The sequence below is a fragment of the Arachis duranensis genome, chromosome 3 (genome assembly GCF_000817695.3).
Source record: "Arachis duranensis cultivar V14167 chromosome 3, aradu.V14167.gnm2.J7QH, whole genome shotgun sequence".
NCBI classification, from domain to species: Eukaryota; Viridiplantae; Streptophyta; class Magnoliopsida; order Fabales; family Fabaceae; genus Arachis; species Arachis duranensis.
In genome coordinates this window covers 8,598,547-8,618,756 of record NC_029774.3, presented here as the reverse complement: position 1 = coordinate 8,618,756, position 20,210 = coordinate 8,598,547, and the positions used below count along the sequence as shown (strand labels likewise).

General features: G+C 29.9%; 4 protein-coding genes across 4 annotated transcripts; 3 read left to right on the top strand and 1 right to left on the bottom strand.

Annotated features, from left to right (window-relative positions):
- Positions 1-449: 449 nt before the first annotated feature.
- Positions 450-2,931, top strand: LOC107477367 (uncharacterized; the record flags this gene model as incomplete). The annotated part of the gene is given in 5 exon segments (XM_016097365.3): positions 450-614; positions 762-812; positions 1,191-1,324; positions 2,057-2,157; positions 2,493-2,931. Coding segments are annotated over 5 exon segments (627 nt in total), but the record flags the coding sequence as incomplete, so codon positions are not given.
- Positions 2,932-3,431: 500 nt separating this feature from the next.
- LOC107477366 (uncharacterized) lies at positions 3,432-4,889 on the top strand. Its single transcript, XM_016097363.3, has 2 exons — positions 3,432-3,655; positions 4,541-4,889. The coding sequence occupies exons 1-2, from the start codon at positions 3,525-3,527 to the stop codon at positions 4,662-4,664; spliced, it is 255 nt and encodes an 84-aa protein (XP_015952849.1). The 5' UTR covers positions 3,432-3,524; the 3' UTR covers positions 4,665-4,889.
- Positions 4,890-9,925: 5,036 nt separating this feature from the next.
- On the top strand, positions 9,926-14,102 carry LOC107477365 (WEB family protein At3g02930, chloroplastic). Its single transcript, XM_016097362.3, has 3 exons — positions 9,926-10,313; positions 10,851-11,061; positions 11,414-14,102. The coding sequence occupies exons 1-3, from the start codon at positions 10,294-10,296 to the stop codon at positions 13,724-13,726; spliced, it is 2,544 nt and encodes an 847-aa protein (XP_015952848.1). The 5' UTR covers positions 9,926-10,293; the 3' UTR covers positions 13,727-14,102.
- Positions 14,103-18,599: 4,497 nt separating this feature from the next.
- On the bottom strand, positions 18,600-19,913 carry LOC107477424 (transcription factor MYB53-like; the record flags this gene model as incomplete). The annotated part of the gene is made up of 2 exons (XM_016097436.3): positions 19,642-19,913; positions 18,600-19,284 (listed from the first exon to the last, which is right to left on the bottom strand). Coding segments are annotated over exons 1-2 (954 nt in total), but the record flags the coding sequence as incomplete, so codon positions are not given.
- Between the last annotated feature and the right edge of the window lie 297 nt (positions 19,914-20,210).

The following is a 20,210-nucleotide window of genomic DNA, read 5'->3' as shown; positions in this document are numbered from 1 at the left end:
GAGATTTTTGTGTGCTTAAGAACTAAAATTAAATAAAAAATAGATTGGGGGGTTGCACCTATTGTAAGCAACTATGTCATATACATAAAAGATCAATCACTCGTATAAAATGCATATAGAATATGAATACACATTAAAAATATATAAAATAAATAATATATGTATATACATAAATATATAACTACTTTATTAACTAACTTTTATTGGGCACATTATTTTTTAATTTTTATTGCCAAACAAGGCTCTCAAAGCCGGTAAATAAACTGTTAGTAAATATCGAACATGTGAAACTATTGGACAATTTGATTTAATAACCCAGAAAAGGAATTTTATATTGATTTTATTTTATAGCTTTGGTTTCTAAATTATTAACCAGTTTATTCAATTAAGTAAAATAATTGAACCCATTCATTCATTTTTGTGTTATAAATATATATTTTAATTAATAGTGTTCTTCATCAAATAATGGATCCGAACCCATTGTTATTCAGAATGATACCTTTCAATTTCACACCCAAGTGGGTACCCCCAAAGTTTCCTCCTTTTCTTCTCCAGTTCCCAAGTTCAGTTTGAGTGACCAAGCTTTCTTTCTCCTCGCATTCATTGCCTGCACGGTATAGCCCCTTTTTGTTTTCACCTGATAATTTGGATTCACTTTTGAAGTTTTAATTTTTTGTTTTCCCATTCTAGATTTGAGTTCAGTTTTGTTTGTTGATCCTAATTGATGTTTTGATTCTTTTCTGTTTTTTTGGTTTCTGCAGACCTCAGTGGCATTCACTAGCCTTGTTTTTGCTGCTGTTCCCACTCTAGTTGTAAGTTTTATATGACAATGCTTACATATAATTATCTAAACTTTTTAAGTTGTTATGAATGTTGAATACAAGTAGTCACAAATATAAGAATCTATGATACTGATGCTTCCTTTTAATTCTGTAAAGCTTAATGATGTATTGAAGGTTTAAATTTTTTTTAATATTTGTTTAGGGTTCAATACTTTGATCTTTTATTTGGTTCTGTATGAATTTGGCTTAACAATGGTGTAAATGGTTGTAAAATTTGTTATGTTGTGCTTTTAAATTTTCCTTTCAGCTTTAGACATACCATTATGTCATCCACTATTTGGATAATCATTTAAGCTAAACAAACTCTCCAAATATATTGCATATAAACTCTTCCATATGTTTCACCAGGCAATGAGAAATGCTGCGATATCCCTTTCGAAGCTAGCAGATACTGCTAGAGAGGAACTCCCGAGTACCATGGCTGCTGTTAGGCTTTCGGGGATGGAAATTAGTGATCTGACACTAGAACTAAGTGATCTAAGGTGACACTGAATACATTGTTTCTGAATCACTTCTTTTAAAACCAAGATAGATATTTTATGTGGTTTTACTGATTTTGTACATTGTTCTAAGAAACTTTATGCTACCCATTCTTACATCAACAATACCATAATATAGTTAATATATTTTACCTGAAGTGGTTCTCGCTTACTTTCATCCTAGTTTCCTATTTGGCATTAATCACAGGACTTGAATGTGGTTTTCTTTGGTAATCCATTGACCCTGGTGCTTCATATATTTAGCCATGAAAGACTTGTGAGTTGTAATGAAATAGGGCCTAAGATGAAAGCTTCTAGACCTGTTATAAATATTGTTCCTTAAACGGTTTCCTTGAAGTAGTTCCAGATGGTGGATATCTGTACTTAATTTTGAGTATTTGAATTCTTGAGGAAGACTTTTTGTTACCTGGTTCCATTTATTTCTTCCTTTTTCTCATTTTCTATTCTTTTACATGCAACACTTAAAGTTGATAAGTTCTTTATAGTTCTTGTGGTTGGCTTTCCCACTGAAGTTGAACACTTGAACTGTCTGGAGTGCAATCCTTGTACTGAATTTTGTATATTTAATTGTCGGCTTTTAAATGAAAACTTCAAACATTTACTAGCTACTAGTTTGAAAAGCAGAAGCCCCCATTTATATAAATTCTTTCAAAGCCATAACTTAAAATAATGTTGCCTATGTGGATCTAAAATCATTTGGTGTTTGGAAATTAGCCAGGAAATAACAGAGGGAATAAACAAGTCAACTCAAGCTTTGCAAGCCGCAGAAGCTGGAATTCGGAACATTGGTTCAATGGCACAACAGCAAACCATGTGTATGTATTATGCCATAATCCTTTTATATTCCTTTTATGATTAGTTTTGACTACCACATTTAGCAGCTCTCTTACTTATCTACACAAACTTGAACATAGGAATAAGAGAAAACTGGAAATGGAAAAGAAAACTCAGAAATATTTGTGTTCATATTTCAAAGGACAAATGATACTTAAGTCTAAATTGTTCCTCCTATGGATGAGTAAAACTCTATATCATCTTTTGCCCTCTTTCTGCTAGGAACATGTTAAGAATTCCACAATCTCAAATTATGCAATAACATTCAATCTCATTCATAAATACCAACTAGATTCTATGGTTTGGTGTGATGCAGCAATGATTCAAGAAAGGGCAAGCTTGCCCATAATATCTTTGCAACCTGCTGTTGCTGGAGCTGCAAGGAAGACGTCGAGAGCGGTCGGGCGAGCCACAAAGAGCCTGATCAAAATCATATCAGGAAAGGGAGAAGTCACAGCTGAATATGATGAAGATGACATAACTTACATGTGAAGAAACCTCTCCATGGCCATGCCATGAGTTCTCAACGTTGTGAATATTCCATTTTCTCAATTCCTTCCACCCCCAAATACAGTAGTGTAGGTGTAGGAGCATATATACTGTGAACCAAATGAAACTGAAATACAAGTTTAGAAGTTTATAGGACTTGCTTTATTTGTGTAGCTTGATGCTATTCAGAATTGTTGCTACATAAAAGTTCTCGCACTTGCAAATTACAATGGTGCTGCATTACAAAGAAAGTTGTCAAAATTTAACTTCATTATTATTTTCTTAGAAAAATATTAAGAGTCAATACTTTAGTTTAAAAAAAATAGAAATTAGTTAATATTAGTTTAAATGCAAGACAAATATAAGATAAAAATATTATTGTTTTCCAATTTATATTATATACACATAATAATAATAATAATAATAATAAACTTATTTTGGTTTGATTTTATAAGCATGATTATTGTAGTTATTGATATTTTAAAATTAGCCTTTTAATTTTTTGGAATTGCAATTTCACTTATTATTTTAGTTCTCTACACCCCTTCACACGTTACATATTACGATATGACACTTCAACAATCCATGAAACAAGTAAGATGAATACTATCAACTTTACAGAAAAATAGTTGTATATGAATTTTTATTAATAAATAAATATTTTATTTTGCATATTTAAAACTTGATTTCTATAACTTACTAATAACTAATAAAAAATTTCCAATATTAGAATAATTAAACGTTTTATATCATAAAAAATCAATCTTTTTAGACATAAGGCAAAGTGGGGATGCATGCTAGTTGCCTAAAAGCGAAGTGAAGATATTAATTTAGGGTTTGGATCCGAGAAAGAGAGAGAATGGAGAAGAAGGAATCATGGAAGATATGCAAGAGATGCAAGGAAACTTATGATCCATCTTCCAACACCTCTTCTTCTTGCCGCTTCCACCCTTCTTTCTTCGTCTGTCGCCGTCACGACGACCAGAAAAGGTACCCCCGTTTTCCTTCCATTTTCATACCTCTAATTCTTTAAGGTCTTTCATTCATTTCCCCATTATTGCCTCAAATTTCCCCTAACTACCTTCAATTATTATTTTTTTTTGTTGGACATGACCTTCAATTCTTAGTTATTTGCAAAACACACTTCTTCTGCTTACTCTACTTGCTAGAATTTCATATGCTATATAGCCAATCACCATTTTTCTGTGTTGTGTTTAGTAGTCGAGACAAGACATTTGTACAACATTTTTGTATGTGGTGTGTCTTTGTCTTTGTATTTGTGTTTTGTCCCAATTATGGAGCATGGCATTCATGACAATGTTTCTATGTGAGTGATTTAGTTCATGTTAAGGCCTTAAAGCATAAGAGCCAATTTTATGCATGCAAAGCTATAGACCTATAGCATATAGGAGTAGTAGATTATAGATAGGGCTGTTCAAGAATACCCGGGTTGTTGGATAATCCGATGATCCGAACCAATCCAACCCATTCAGGCAAGATTGGTTCGGTCCATTGGGTTAACCCGAGCTAAACCGAGCAAACTCGGTTCGGACTTCGGATTTGGATGTGTATCCATGTATTACATGGTTTTTGTTGTTCCTTGGTTTCAAGAGTGGATACACACCCTGCTGCTTGTTTTTTCTATTTCTAGGAATATGATTGTGTCAAGCCATGCAATTATATTTCACATTTGGGATCATTGCTAATACAAGTTTAGGTAAATGTTGACCTGGCTTGATCTTAGGGTTAGCTAAGCTTCACCTTATCAGGGCTAATTAACTTGAAAGTTCTTTTGTTCATTTAGCTGAAATTTTGGTTCATATGATGCATGCTATGTAAAATGGTCAATTAGTTTGTTGTTTCTTACTTATGAAGGTACTATGAATTGGGACCCAATGATCCACCATATGCTGCCAAATTCTATGACTGCTGTGGGGCTGAGGACCCTGAGGCTTCTGGCTGCACCACCAACTTTCATGTCTCTTATGATGATGATTGATGTGTATATTTGCTAATCTCTCTTTCACATCCCATTACTCACTCCCACAATTCGTGGTATATGATATGATTTCCAAACTCACCTCTGTTACTCTTGCACAATCTGAATGTCTGATCAAAATGTTTTGTTTATTCCTCTAGTCATTATTCCGAAGTTGTGTGTAAAGAGATATAAGTATATAACTATTAATGAATACTCTCCTGTCAAATTAAGCTTTTAGAATAAGTAGTTTCATAACATATTACCATAGTTTTTATGACCAAAAAGTATAGAATTCGATTATTATTTATCTGAAACGAAAGAATTTCAGCATACTCAAAAGAGATTTTTATTTGAGGGGATGTGTTAGAAATATAATCATTTATGTATTTTTTTTATCTATTTAAATTTTTGAGACAAGTGATATCATTAAAACAGACATTCACACCTCATCTAATGGTAGATTAAATTTGAGTGGGTGGAGTTTTCCACACTTAATATATTCCCATAATGTTTCTCACAGGATTATGATCATAGATCATATGATTAAAGAAATATTTTTTCCCAAAAATAAACTAGTACTTGTTTTACTTTCTCCATATATTGAAATTTTAAATAGCGTCAATGTGATTCTTTTATGTATGTTATAAACACACTCCAGTATAAACAAGATTAGCATTTCAAATTTAATATTAATATCTGTATTTATAAGATCGTTTCTTTGAGAATTCATGCATCTATCATTGTTTAAGTTCTAATTATTTTACATTACAAAATTTGTGTATAATTTGTATTTGTTTAAAAAGCTAACGACCTGAGTAACATTTACATACATATACAAGTCAGTCATCAGCAAGATTTTCTTGATTAATTCAAAAAAAAAAAAAAAAACTTGAAGTGTTACTTAAATCAGAATTTTTGGTTCAAATTTACTCAATCTCAAATGAATAGCCGAATATCAATGTTTTTATATTAAAGTAGTTTCACAGTCAAATTGGAAAGAAAAAGTGTCATTGTTACACCTTAGCTGTTATGGTCCCACATTTAACAATGAAAATTTGATCGGCTAAGTTTATCCAAAATAATATTGAAAAAATAAATAATAGAAGAAAATCAAGAAGTGCAAGAATGTACAAAAATCCAAGTAGGTGTATATTGATATAAGCAAAAGGAATATAACAAGAAGGTTTGACATGTGGAATGGATGTGGTAAAATCTTTTGGCAGCTTGTTAATGAAGAAACTGCTGCAAAAGAAAAAAGAAATTAAAAAAAGGGGGAATATTAATTTAGGATTGTTGAAAAGAGTTTCAAGAAGATAAGAGAGGCTCATCAAAATCTGAAACAAAATAATGCAACACAGCATGCTTCCCATCTCAGAATTATGTTTATTGTTTACTTGTGCACCATCTGTCCTTTCCTCAAATCTGAATCTGAAAATCTCACTATTTTCAACTCTTTTTTATTTTTAATTTTGATCCCATGTGCATGCCAGTTGTATAAAACTACCTTGCTTGCACAACCATATATTTGTGCATATAAATGACGTGTTACTAGATTTACTATCCTAATTTATAACATTAATGTAAGGTCTTGTAATTTTCACACTTATGTCTAGGTATCTTTTTTATGATAATAAATTGCATATGCCTTTTATTGGTCTTATTTTTTATGAGGTCAAGTTGGTAGCAAGGAAGAGATGATGAGAAGTTACTACATAATGCAAATAAGCATTATTGGTTTTTGGGGCATGACATGTGTGTGGTCATGTGCATGGTTTTGTAAACAATGACTTCTAACCTAACCTAATATCTATTATCCATTTTGACATTAGTACTATTTGCATTACTAAATCATCATGTGTTGTTTTGGAAAATATATAAATCTGAACAACTCATGTTGTTGAGCTTATTGCCATGAGAAATAATTAATGATAGAAAATGGGGAACTGTTTTTATATAGGTTTTTTTAGGTGTCTTGTTTTTATATAGATTTGTTACTAGATCCTGCCATTTTATCATATTTAATTTTCAATGGAACCAAATTAGATGCCTTTATATACTTTTTTAAATGTTTGTAGATAATAATAATAATAATAATAATAATAATAATAATAATAATAATAATATAATATAACAACAACAACTTGACAGAATTCTGAAGTTGGATGATGGATGTATATAAAAGTAAATTAGCAGAATTCCAAAGGAAAAAATTTATTTTAAAATTAATTCGTATAAAATTCGTTAGTTTTATATTTTATCAAATGTGACACCGTTTTTTATTATTTATAAATATGACATTAACCTCTCATAACTCATGTGTTTCTAACTACCTATTTAGAGGATGTTATCAGTATAATGATCCATAAAATGATTATATCTAGATAGAGTATGTTTATTAGACTGTAATTTGTCTGTGCAATTGTGGCAAGACATTGAACGAATTAAACTATGCTTATTAAGAGCAGCTTCACAAATTTATATATGTTTTTGAATTGGATTGTTACTTGAGACAAACTCACTCGCTTAATTTGTTCATGTCTAGAAAATAGAAACCAATTACCAACATTTTCAGCAAATATTATTTCATCTTTTCCTGATTAGAGAATATTAATTAGGTTATGAAATAACTTTTTTTGGTTGTCCACGGTATTTTTCAACCCGACAGGTCAATGACTAATCTGTTGCGGATAGAAGTTTCATTTAAGAGTTTGTTGCTGGCTAATGGATTGCTGCATGTACAAAGCGGAATTCAAATCCTGACACTTATTTATGCCAATAAATAAGCTAACCATTCGATTAATTCAAGTTGTTGCGATTATGAAATAACTAATATTGGCTCTTCTGTAATTCTACTTTAATTAGATATATTTTTATTAAAAAAAAAAAGCAAAAGAACTCAACTTGTGGCAATAAACTTTTGTGTCACATGGAAATTGTGATTATGTATTAATACATACATACGTGTACATGCATGTGCACGTTCAACAAATAAATAAGATCAAATTGAAGGGCTTGATATTTCTGTTCCCAACTACTTCGCTTGTACCTAAAAACTCATTCTTACAATTTGAAGGAAAATGTATCTTTGCTTTTTTTTTTTTAACATAAGTATAGACATTATTTTATATACGTATTTAAAATTCCAAGTTATAATTATTGAGTATTCTGCTAATTTCAGAGAGGGGGGGGGGAGAGAGGGAAGAAGAAAGAAACAACTAATGTACAATCTCAATTATTTTCAATAATTAGCTTAATCATTAAATGAATATATAGATTAAAAGTCTACACATCCTCTCCTATATATATACTCATAAATGAGTATATTTAATTTTAGGGTCTGTATTTTGTTTGGTGACTATTTTAGGGTCGTCCCTATACTCATTGTCAAATTGATACAAATCAACTTTGAGTCAAAAGTCAACGACAGATCAGATTATAGATTATATAGTATAGTAATAATTCGAACGTAATAGGAAAAATGAATAATTACTGTCATTAATAATATAGCAACTAGCAAGTACATGTTAATGTTTGTACTTGATACATCTTATTTAAATAAAATAAAATAAAATTCCTGTAAAAAATATATATGAAAATGTCAATCATCGTGTCTAAACGGATCGACACTTGTAGTAAAGGATAATAATTAATTTCAAGTTTTCAACACATATAGTTGATTATATCAAATTAAAGTAAGACATTATTTACTTAACTTGATGATAAAATTAACTTCAACTCCAACACATTGATTTTGACTTCAAGACCGTTTTATAGTCATCAAATGCTTTTGACTTTGAGATAACTTAGAAAAGAATAATGAATGATACTAATTAAAATTAAACGGTTAAAACACACATTCAAAATTATAACAAAGGTTAACACTCACAATCAACATATATTATATATTTGTTATGCTGTCCATATATTCTTGAAGTGAAGGTGGCACCACTTATATTATAGGAAGAATTTTAATTAAGTATATTGAGAACGCCGGTGTTCCAATTATTTTAATCGTTGATTTGAATTATAAAAAATATATATAATATATATTAATTAAAATTAACGGTTAAAATAATTAAAATATTAGTATTTTCGGTACACTTAATTTTTTTTATATTATATATATATAATTATATATAGATTCACATTCAAATTCTACCTAATGATTTTAGCGTAGTAATCATACTATTTGCAATCAATTTTGCCATAAGATAAAGGAATTGAAGTGTTGGTTACTAGTCAGCTTCCCACCATACCAAAGTTGATATATAAGCTCCACTTTGAGTAATTTAAACTAAATTAAATTAAATTCGTTTATTAAACTGTTTAATATCACACAAATCAGCTAGTTGTTTTAGTTATTCAACAGGAAATCCAGTGATGACTACCATAATCATTTTAATAATAAACCAGAAAATTTATGGGCAGCTGGAAAGGATTTGATTTTATATATATAATGCTTTAGTTAGTTAAGGCATCACTATATTTAAAAATGGAGAACTTAAATTATTATTTTTTTCACCATGCATATGTGATGTATGTGGCAAAATTTCCGATCCATAATAGACTGAATTATGCTGATGGTGATTAATAATTGAGATATTTTATATATTTTGTGGAGTTAAAAATTCTTATTCAATTCAGTGATTTTATCTATTAAATTTTAAAAATAAAGAAAAAGAGGGATAAAAAGTTAAAGATAGATAAATAATGGAGAAAAAGAAAATTATTAATTCTCATACATAAATAAATTGAATAAAAAAAAATTATACAGATATTCTAAACTGAATTTAGTTACATGTATATTTGGTTTTGATTTCTTATGTAAATCGAATCAAATAATTTAATTTATATTTTTTAATATTAGTTTATTCAATTTTTTATGTATATGTTATACTAATAATAAATAGTAAATTGAATTTATTTTATTTGATTTACATTAAAAATAAATAAATTATGCAAATAATCAAATTCAGTTTTGGATATGTGTATAATTTTTTTTCGATCAATTTATCTAGGTAAATTATCCAAAAATAATAAACTATATAAGAATTTTGAGAAATATTAAAATAAATAAATTAGCCAATGCATGGCTTATAATAGAAAATTATGTTACACAGAGAGTCACACACTAACAGGTCCTTTCTTAGCTTTGCTTCTGAAAAAGTTACTCAGTTAGTCAGTTGCTTTTTTGACAGATTGGGATAAAGGAAAAAGAGAAGAATCCACACATAATTAGGGTTACTTTTGTCAATTCACAATTCATGATTCATAGAGACACCATTGCTCTGTGTGTGGCCACTCTGGAGACAAAGAAAACCGCCTCAAATTATTAACTTTTTTCTGTTCTCTCTCTCTCTGAATTCAAACCCCATCATCATAATCATCTTCTTTCTTTCTTTCTTTCTTTCTTTCTTTCTCATTCCAATAATTTCCAGCAGCAACAACAAAATCATTTCATTTAACTTCAAACTCTCTCTGATCCCCCCAAGAAAAGAAAAAAATTCCTTGTTCAGTTTTTCTGTTTCTTCCTCTTGCAATGTCAGAACTCTAGCATTCTCAGTGCAGTCACTGACCCTTTTCTCCAAAGTTTTCAACTTTTCTACTTTTGTTCTTGTTGGGACTACTTCCTCCACCACCCCCAACCATGGCTTCAAAAGCTACTAAGTAAGTGCAGAAGCATTTGAAGCATGCTTTCTTGGTGTTTGTGGTTATGCTTCTATGAGTTTCATGTGAAGATCTGAAATTTGGTTCCTTTCTTTTTCTTTTTTGATCTGTTTGGATGGTTGGGTTCTGCTTTATAGGGTTTGATCCAGTAGTTCTGATGTGCTATTGTGGAATTTTCACCTAAATTTTGTAACTTTTTTGTAAGTTGTATTGTGTTTCTCAGTTTCTTCTTTTTCTCATGTTTGATTACAGTTTCAGCTTGAGTTTTCTGTGTTCATGTTAGCTTAGGGCCTTTTGCATTAACTGATTGTTATATCACTGTCATTTTCACTCCGATTCTCATTTATTTTTGGCTTGCCAATGATTCTGGATGCTGAATTTTGGATTAGGGTCACTTTCCTTTTTTGTTTAGATCCATTAGTTGGAGTGCATATAACTATGCCATTTTGTGTCTTTTTGTTTCTTATGTTGTCATGTTCTGTTTTGTAAAATGAATTATTGATCTGTTACTGGCATTACAATTCTTTCTTATGGTAGATCCAATTTGTCTGAAACTCCCAACAAAACATCACTAGCAACTCCAAGAGGCAGCAAACTTAGCAGAGGAGTGTCCAAATCGGAATCCGAATCACCATCACCCTTGCAAAATCTGCGCCATTCCATTGAACGATCGCCGCGATCTGTGAATTCAAAGCCTGCTGCTACTCCTGATCGGAAATCACCAAAGCTTGCCTCCAACCCACCTGATGTAAGTTGTAGAATGCATTTAAGTATCCTATCTTTCTTTCAGATTGTGACTAAGTGACCAAGTCTTTTAACTAATGTTACAAGGAACCGTTTGAGATGTTTAAGAATATTATAGTCTTCCAATTAGTGCTAATTATTCGACATTTTTGTATAAGAATTGAAATTCTAGATAATGCATGACTTTTTAACTGTGATTCTGAGATGTCTAGCATTTTTTAGGAAACTGCCAGAGATGTTTCTTTCATTATTCTTCATAGTTGATTTGGCAAACTATTTTATTTAATTGTGCTTTCCGTTAGAGATTATACGTATATGTAGTCTGATCTCCGATTGTGTGTTCCCTTGTTTTTCAGAAACAACCAACAAGAGCTGCAAAGGGTTCAGAGTTGCAGAACCAGTTGAATCTTGTTCAGGAGGATCTAAAGAAAGCGAAGGAGCAGCTCATTCACGCTGAGAAAGAGAAGCTTAAAGTAATTAATGAGTTGAAAGAAGCACAGAGATTAGCTGAGGAAGCAAATGAGAAACTCAGGGAAGCATTGGTGGCTCAAAAGCGGGCTGAGGAGGAATCTGAGATTGAGAAGTTCCGAGCTGTTGAATTGGAGCAGGCTGGAATTGAATCTGCCCAGAAGAAGGAAGAAGAATGGCAGAAAGAGATTGAAAATGTAAAGAGCCAGCATGCTTTGGATGTTGCTGCTCTTCTCTCCACCACCGAGGAGCTCCAGCGTGTTAAGCAAGAACTCGCCATGACTTGTGATGCAAAGAACCAAGCACTGAACCATGCTGATGATGCAACTAAGATTGCTGAGATTCATGCCGAGAAGGCAGAGATTCTTTCAGCTGAACTGACTCGGTTGAAGGCATTACTTGATTTGAAACAGGAAACAGAGGCCAGTGAGAGTAATACTATATTGAAGCTGAAAGCAGAGGTAGAAGCTCTTAAGCAAGAACTTGCAAAGGCCGAGGATTATGATGAGAAGTTGGCAGAGAAAGAAACTACTATCGAACAGCTCAATGTGGAGCTTGAGGCCGCAAGGATGGCTGAATCATATGCTCATAGTGTTTTGGAGGAGTGGACGAAGAAGGTTGAGGAACTAGAGATGAGGGTTCAAGAAGCTAATAAGTTGGAAAAATCTGCATCGGAATCTTTGGAAAACGTCATGAAACAGCTAGAAGGAAGCAATGATTTGTTGCATGAAGCAGAATCTGAAGTTGCGGCTCTTAAAGAGAAGGTAGGATTGTTAGAAATGACTGTTGGGAGACAAAAGGCAGATCTTGAGGATTCAGAGCATCGGATTAATGTGGCCAAGGAAGAAAGTCTTGAAATGACACACAAGGTTGAAGCTCTCGAATCCGAACTTGAGACAGTTAAGGAAGAGAAGATTCAGGCTTTGAACAATGAAAAGCTTGCAGCTGCTAGCGTGCAGACCCTACTTGAAGAGAAAAATCAACTTATCAATGATTTGGAGAATTCTAGGGATGAAGAAGAAAAGTGCAAAAAGGCAATGGAAAGCTTAACTTCTGCATTACATGAAGTATCTGCAGAGGCTAGAGAAGCCAAAGAGAAGCTATTGAGCAGCCAAGCCGAACATGAAAGTTACGAGACCCAGCTTGAAGATTTAAAGTCAGTTTTAAAAGCTACCAATGAAAAATATGAATCCATGCTTGATGATGCACGGCGTGAGATTGATGTTCTTACTTGTAATGTCGAAAATTCTAAGAATGACTTTGAGAACTCCAGAGCCGAGTGGAAAGAGAGAGAACATCAACTAGTCGGCTGCTTAAAGAAAACCGAAGAAGAGAATTCGTCCTTGGGAAAAGAAATAAATAGATTGGCTCTCTTGCTCAAAGATACCGAGGATGAAGCTAGTGCCAGCAGGGAGGAAGAAGCTCAGTTGAAGGAAAATCTGAAGGAAGTTGAGGCTGAGGCAATTAACTTGCAGGAAGCTCTTAAAGAAGCAACGGCCGAGAACGTGAAATTGAAGGAGAATTTATTGGATAAAGAAAATGAATTGCAGAGTATTATTCAAGAAAATGATGAACTCTGCACTAAGGAAGCTGAATCTATTAAGAAGGTGGAGGAGTTATCTAAGCTACTGGAAGAAATAACAGCCAGAAACCACACTGAGGAAAACGGGGATCTCACAGACAGTGAGAAGGATTATGATTTGCTTCCTAAGGTGGTTGAATTTTCCGAAGAGAATGGGCATGGAGGAGAAGACGTATTGAAGGTAGAAGATTCAGCAAATCAAGAAGTGCTCAAACAAGGCTTTCAAGAAGAGACTATTCCTGTGAATGGTAAGGCTGAAAAGATAGAATCTCCCAAACATGAGAATGGGAATGGAAAACTGAAGGAAGATGATGCTAGTAAGGAAAATGATAATTCAGTAGAAGTTGAACATAAAATGTGGGAGAGCTGCAAGATAGAGAAAAAGGAGTTGTCGCCAGAGAGGGATCCAGAGCCCGAGTCCTTTGAAGAAGAAGCCGATTCCAAGGCAGAAGCCGGCGAGAGCTTTGATAACATAAACGGTTCATCCATAGCCGAGAACAATGACGATGGCGCGACCTCTCCTTCCAAGCAGCAACAACAGTTGAAGAAAAAGAAGAAGCCTTTGCTTGGCAAGTTTGGAAGCCTGCTCAAGAAAAAGGGTTCAAGCAACCAGAAATAGAACAATGTTGCAACTTTGGGAGGTATATTGAACATTCAATTGGTTTGCATGTGTTTGATTGTGATTTTTTTTTTCTCCCACAAATTAGATTTCTAAAGGAATGATGTGTAATATTGTTTAGGATTTTCTTCTTTTCTTTTTTTCCCTCTCATTTTGATTGTGGTTCTCCATGTTAGCAGGAAAATGTATGTGATTGATGAGACTATTTTTTTTTCTCTCCCTCTACTTTGCACCTTGCCCTCCTTACTAGATTTGATGAAAGAAGTGGCGAGTTTAATTGTATTCTTATGTGATCCCAATTCAAATCAAATTCTGGATAGAAGTTCAATGTCTGAGGCTCTGAGCCTCCTTTGATGTATAGTGATCCATTAAGTGAGCCACAATGCATTCAGATAATTCAAAGTATAATTCATAATTATAATTTTTTAAATTATTTAAGGCTAATATGTATATTACATTCTCATATTATGTACAAAGTTCACTTTAGGAAACACTTACATTCAACTTTACTATTTGACTGTTTCTCCATTTGAGTTGCCAATAGATTTTGGCATCTGTGTAGCAAATGAACTTTTCCTGTTTTCAACAAATATGAACTTAAGTTAGAACACTAAAGTTCTACTAAACTTTAAGGCTGCATTTGGAAACGAGGCAGAAACTAAAAAACTGAGATTAAATTAAGTTTTGTATTATATATTGAGATTAAATTAAGTCTATGTATTATTATTATTTTTTTTATGAGTTAAATCTATGTATTATATTATTATATTTGATATAAAATATACAGAATTAAGTTATATTTTAGTATTTTATTTGGTTCAAAATAAATATAAATAAGAAATAAGAATATTTATTAAAATATATTTAGCTAAGTAAAGAAAATATTAAATTTTCAGTTTTTGTTTTTAGAAATTTCAATTCTTTATATTCTTATTTTTTAGAAGTATTAAAATTTTGTATTTTGAAATTAAAATTTTTCTGATTAACAAAACACAATACTAAATTTCAATATCTCAACTTTAATTCTAGTATCTAAAAACAAATACTATCTTAAGAAAGTTGACTTGAATCTTCCAATTTACTTGAATCTTCTATGGAAGAGTATTATTTGGACATGGTAAAAAAAAGTTGTGCTATCAACTACTTATGAGATTTAATCATTCAATTTTTTTTAATTATTGTTTTGCATTTTAAAATTTGTCTAAAATTCTAATGAAGTGCCTTTAGTTGTTGGGCCCAATAGGATTTAAAGACCATTTTCCAAAATGAAATAAAATAATGCAGATATAATTCTTTATTTAAAAAAATAACTTGTGCTGTTGTGCACCGAATATCTATCTTTTCCTTTCTTTCTTTCTATTTTTTTTTGGGTCCTTAATTCTTTATCTATCTGCTTTATGCTTTGTACCTTTTTGTTTGTCGCCTTGAATAAGGACACCCCCTTGTAGTTGCAGAGTGTAAGAATTCTGGCATGAAATTTTACATATGACAAAGTGAAAACGACAAAATAAACAACCATATTCAATTACAATAATATTCTACAGTCTACACTTTCTTTTTATTTTATTTTATTTATTTTTTAAAACATGATAACCTAAACTGATTTGTCATTAACTACAACAAAATATCAATCAAGGTTATTAAAGTTGATATATTTCTTTTTTTTATATGATATCCCCCGATTCGATTAGCTAATAAATAATTTGTCGCGAATTTAAACTCTATTTAAGGATTTTGTTGTTAGCCAATAGCCAGTAAATATAGATGGCGGATTTGAACTTCCGATACTTATTTAAACAGACTAGTAAACTAATCACTAAACGAACTCAAATTAATTAAGTTGTTATATTTCCTTAAGTTGTTATTTACTTATTACATAGAGTAATATTTAGGAAATTAATTTTTTTCAACTAGTCAATTATTTAAAAATTATTTTATTTATCTTAAATTCTAAAATTAAAATTATAAATTCTTAACTTTAAATTATAAATTATAAATTTAAACTCTCAAAATAATTAATGTTGACTAACTAAAGTTAATTCTGATCTCTACGTATCCGATCCTCTTTTATGTATTACATGCTTTCTCTTTACAATTCTTTTTGTGCATGTCCTTCCTTCACCCTTTCAAACATGTTTGATGGAAAAATATAATCAAACCGACTATCTATATGCATTAAGTTTTTGGAGAATTCTGATATAATCGAACTGTCTAGCTATATGCATTAAATTTTTGAACAATTCTATATATGGTGCTTAATAGTTAATACATAGATGTCTAATTTGTCTAAAAATTAAGAAAAATAAAAATAGATCTCATCTTTTATTTTTCTATCAAATAGTTAAAAAATTAGCACCATAAAATACATTAAAATTTTTTTTTTATATTCATCGGTCATTATATGTATGTTATTTAATCAATTTATTTCTATTTACATTCAAATAAAAATGGAAAAATTAAGAATTAATGGTGCATATATAAATTTCACTTATTAATGGTGTTTAGTTTTAAGAACGATATTAAGACTATTAAATTTAACTATATACAAGTATATAAGATGATAACATTTTTTTCCCTTTTCTTTTACACTAACAACTTTTCTTTCGAAAGAATATTAGATAGGTAGATTCTTATAAAAAATACTCTAATGCTTAAGTCAATAAAAAATTTAACAAAACTTAATGTAAAATATAGTTGTAGTGGGTTTAAATGTGTTTAAACGTGATTTAATAAGTTCCAAAATGAAAAAAAACTTTTAACACTTGTTTTGCTACTCATTGAAAAGATGTGTAATCTTCACTTTAACCAAATTTTTGGTTCATATATATAAAAAATAATAGATTTAATTATTTTTCCAGCCTTTATAATTTTATGAAGTTTTTAATTAAATTTTTATATTTTTTAATTGAATTTTTATATCATATTAGATTTTGTAATTAAATTCTTAACATAATAAAAATATTAGAATGAATGGAATGTTTTGTTAATCTTAACAAAATACTTCATTAATTTTAACAGAATATTCCGCTTAATTTCAACATTTTAATTACAGGAAAGACTTAATTATAACATCTAATATAGTATAGGAATTTAATTTTAAAAAAATATAAAAATTTAATTAAAAATAAATTCGATAAAACTATAAAGATGGTAGAATAATTAAATCAAAATAATATTATTATTATTATAAACAATAGTAAATTGATGTCATGTATTTTGGATTCCTTCAATTGCTTCAATGGAGGAAGTAATAATGCTACTTATGAGTTGTCTTTCTTTGCTTGTTAGACCAAAAATCAATAGTAATTGTCTCACCAAACGGATAACCAAAAACTTGTCTTTTTACCAAATGCTAGACACCATATCATACTAACTTCACCTTTTGACTTAATTAAATATAACATTTATGCTTTCTAAGTCTCATTTTCAAGAGAATTTTTTCTCAAAAGTAATTAATTATTCAAATGCGTGTTTGAGTAAAGTTTTTGGTTCATGTATGTTGTGAGTATAGTTTGACTTTGTTTTCCTGCTTTACATTATGATTAGTAAATAGAAACTTCTTTTTCGGAACTCATCGTTGCTGCCCCTTCTTCTTCAAGCTACTAATAAAGTCTTCATTCAATTTAATAGTAATATTTTCCTCTCCTGATTATATATTATGGGAGCTTAACAATTGACTATATATTATATTATAGTTAATTAATTAATTTCAGGTAGTAAGAAGCAAATAACAAGTGACATATAGTATATAGATTTCCAACTTGTATAATTTTCAACCACACAAATCTTAGGTCCTAATTAAAGATAAAAAATGAAATATTATTTTAGTCTCTAACATTTAGATTGAATTATTTTAATTTGGTTCTTAACGTTTTAAATATTCTATTTCAGTCTTAAAAATTTTCAATCATCCTATTTTAATCATAAAAAAATTTAAGCAAATTTAATGCTATTTTATTATTAAATTTGACACAAATAATTTGTATATTAAAAAGCGAATAACATTTGATTTTAATGTATAAATAAAATTGATCCACTAATAACGATCACTAATATAAAAGTTTTTCTTTTGATTTTAAAGTGTTGGTGATTAATTGTTAGGATTTGGAATTTTTTACAAAAAAAAATGATGAAAAAAAGTATTACATACAAAAAGGTTTTAGTTATATCTTTCTAATATATGAAAAAGATATGACTTAACTAGTAATATTATTAACATTCACGTCACTTATTTTATTATAGTGTCAATTCTAATGATAGGACCACATTGAACCTATTTAAAATTTTTTGAGATAGAAATAAAACATTTAAAATATTAAAAACCAAAACTTAATTAAGATTTGGCCCAAAATAGTAATTTAGCCAAAGATAAATTATGAAGTTTATATAATATACAGTTTATTAAGAAATATATTGAACTGCCTATATATTTTTGAGTGAGTTGAGAGCTGCAATTTATGCACGTGAATTGAACATGAAACACATGCAATAATAATGGCTTGCATTTTGTAAAGTGAAAATTACAATAATGTCCATATGTTGTACTATAAGTCTAATCTTCTATATACAATATATAAATCTTATATCAATCAATCCATCCTCACAAAACAGTATGTTGATCCTAAGCTAGAGACAACCAACAATGATAATTTAAAAAAAAATCCCATTATTGTTGTGATGAACCTTGATTGTTGAGTGTTGACTATGGCTGGTTAGATTCTTGACTGCAAATATTAGAAGAAAAAAAAGCAACAAAATGAGTATATGTGTTGATTTGATGCCTTATTATAATAAAATAAGTGAACTTAATTAAAAAGAGAAAAAGAATAAGATTACTTACTCTATGATGTGTATTATTATTATTATTATTATTATTATTATTATTATTATTTACTTTGTTGGAACATGCATGATGAGGTGATGAGGCTGAAACCAGATTTGGAAGTGAATAACAATTCAATGGTGTTGTAGGAGAAGAAGAATTTGTGCCATCAACAACAACTTTCTCATTATTATTATTAACATTATCATCATGAGGAGGAGCTTCAAAGTTTTGGAAATTGGGCTGATTTTGACAAGGGAAAGAATCATTACTGCAAATAAGGTTTTGGAGCATAGATTCATTCAACCCTAAAGATTCATAAAAACCATTTGGAACTGATGATGATGATGATGATGAGGTTAATGGACCAAATTGTTGATGATTGAGTAGTGGCTCCAAGTTTGGTGCAAGATTATTATTATTAGTAGTAGTAGTAGCAAGGATTTGAAGCATATTTTGGAGGATTTGGAGTTTGGCATTATCAGAGTTAATAAGAAGAGTACTTAATAGAGCATTATTATTGTTGTTATTGTTGAGAATGTTTGCAGCAAGAAGCAAGTGTTGAAGATTGGAAAGAAGTTGAAGTTGATTATGATTATGATTATGATCTAATCTTGGACGATGAGTCACTGGATCTAACCCCATTCTTAGAAGCTTCTTTCTAAGATTAGTGTTCCAGAAATTCTTGATTTCATTGTCAGTTCTTCCTGGTAGATGACTTGCTATTGCTGACCACCTATAATCACACAACCAAATCTGATTTAAATAAAAAAATATTCTATCCATTTGTTTTGAGTAATATTATTACATAATTAATAAATATTATATTTATAAAAATTTTATACACAAAAAATATATAATTTACACATATAAATTAATACAATTTATATTTATATTTTTTAATATTTATGCACATAAATTAATAAAATTTATTTGTTAAAGATAATTTATAAACGATTTACTAATTAATTTTTTTATTTTTTTTATGAAACACGTGTCAAAATTATATCTATCAGGTGAAAATATAGATTTTTATCAAAAGAGTAAAAAATAAATTAAAAAAGAAATAAAATATTTTAGGGTTAATAATTACTTATTGCCAAGAAGTTGATGTAAGTTGATGATGAGTTTCTCTTCTTCTTGAGAGAATTTTCCTCTCTTGATATCAGGCCTGAGGTAGTTAGTCCACCTCAGCCTGCAACTCTTTCCACATCTGTTTAAACCTGCAATCTTAGGAAGCGCTCGCCAATTACTTCCATGGCCGTTTTTGTTTATGTAATCCACCAATATTCTATCCTCTTCCGGTGTCCATGGACCTTTCTTCAACCCACTCTCATCATAACCACTTCGTGATCTCCCCATTTTCACACTGCCAAAAAAAAAAAACATTTAGTATATATAAGAATTAGAGAAAAAAATAAATAAGTTCTTAACTTTTGCATTCAAGGACGATAAATTTTTGATTAATTAAAAATATAAAAATATTTTTGATTTTTTAAAATATAAGATACCTAATTTTTTTTATCTAAAATATATAAAGATAAATTGATCTTTTAAAGAGACTTAAATGTCTCACATTTTAAAAAATGAAAAATATTTTTTGTATTTTTTTATTAGACGAAAACCTTTAAAAAAAAATCAAGAATTTATTTGTCGTTTACT

Bases quoted from the DNA above. Each gene is read 5' to 3' on its own strand.
- LOC107477365 (XM_016097362.3), top strand. From the start codon at position 10,294: ATGGCTTCAAAAGCTACTAA. The intron at 10,314-10,850 runs GTAAGTGCAGAA...TTCTTATGGTAG, and splicing joins ATGGCTTCAAAAGCTACTAA to ATCCAATTTGTCTGAAACTC. The intron at 11,062-11,413 runs GTAAGTTGTAGA...CTTGTTTTTCAG, and splicing joins TTGCCTCCAACCCACCTGAT to AAACAACCAACAAGAGCTGC.
- LOC107477366 (XM_016097363.3), top strand. From the start codon at position 3,525: ATGGAGAAGAAGGAATCATGGAAGATATGCAAGAGATGCAAGGAAACT. The intron at 3,656-4,540 runs GTACCCCCGTTT...TTACTTATGAAG, and splicing joins CGTCACGACGACCAGAAAAG to GTACTATGAATTGGGACCCA.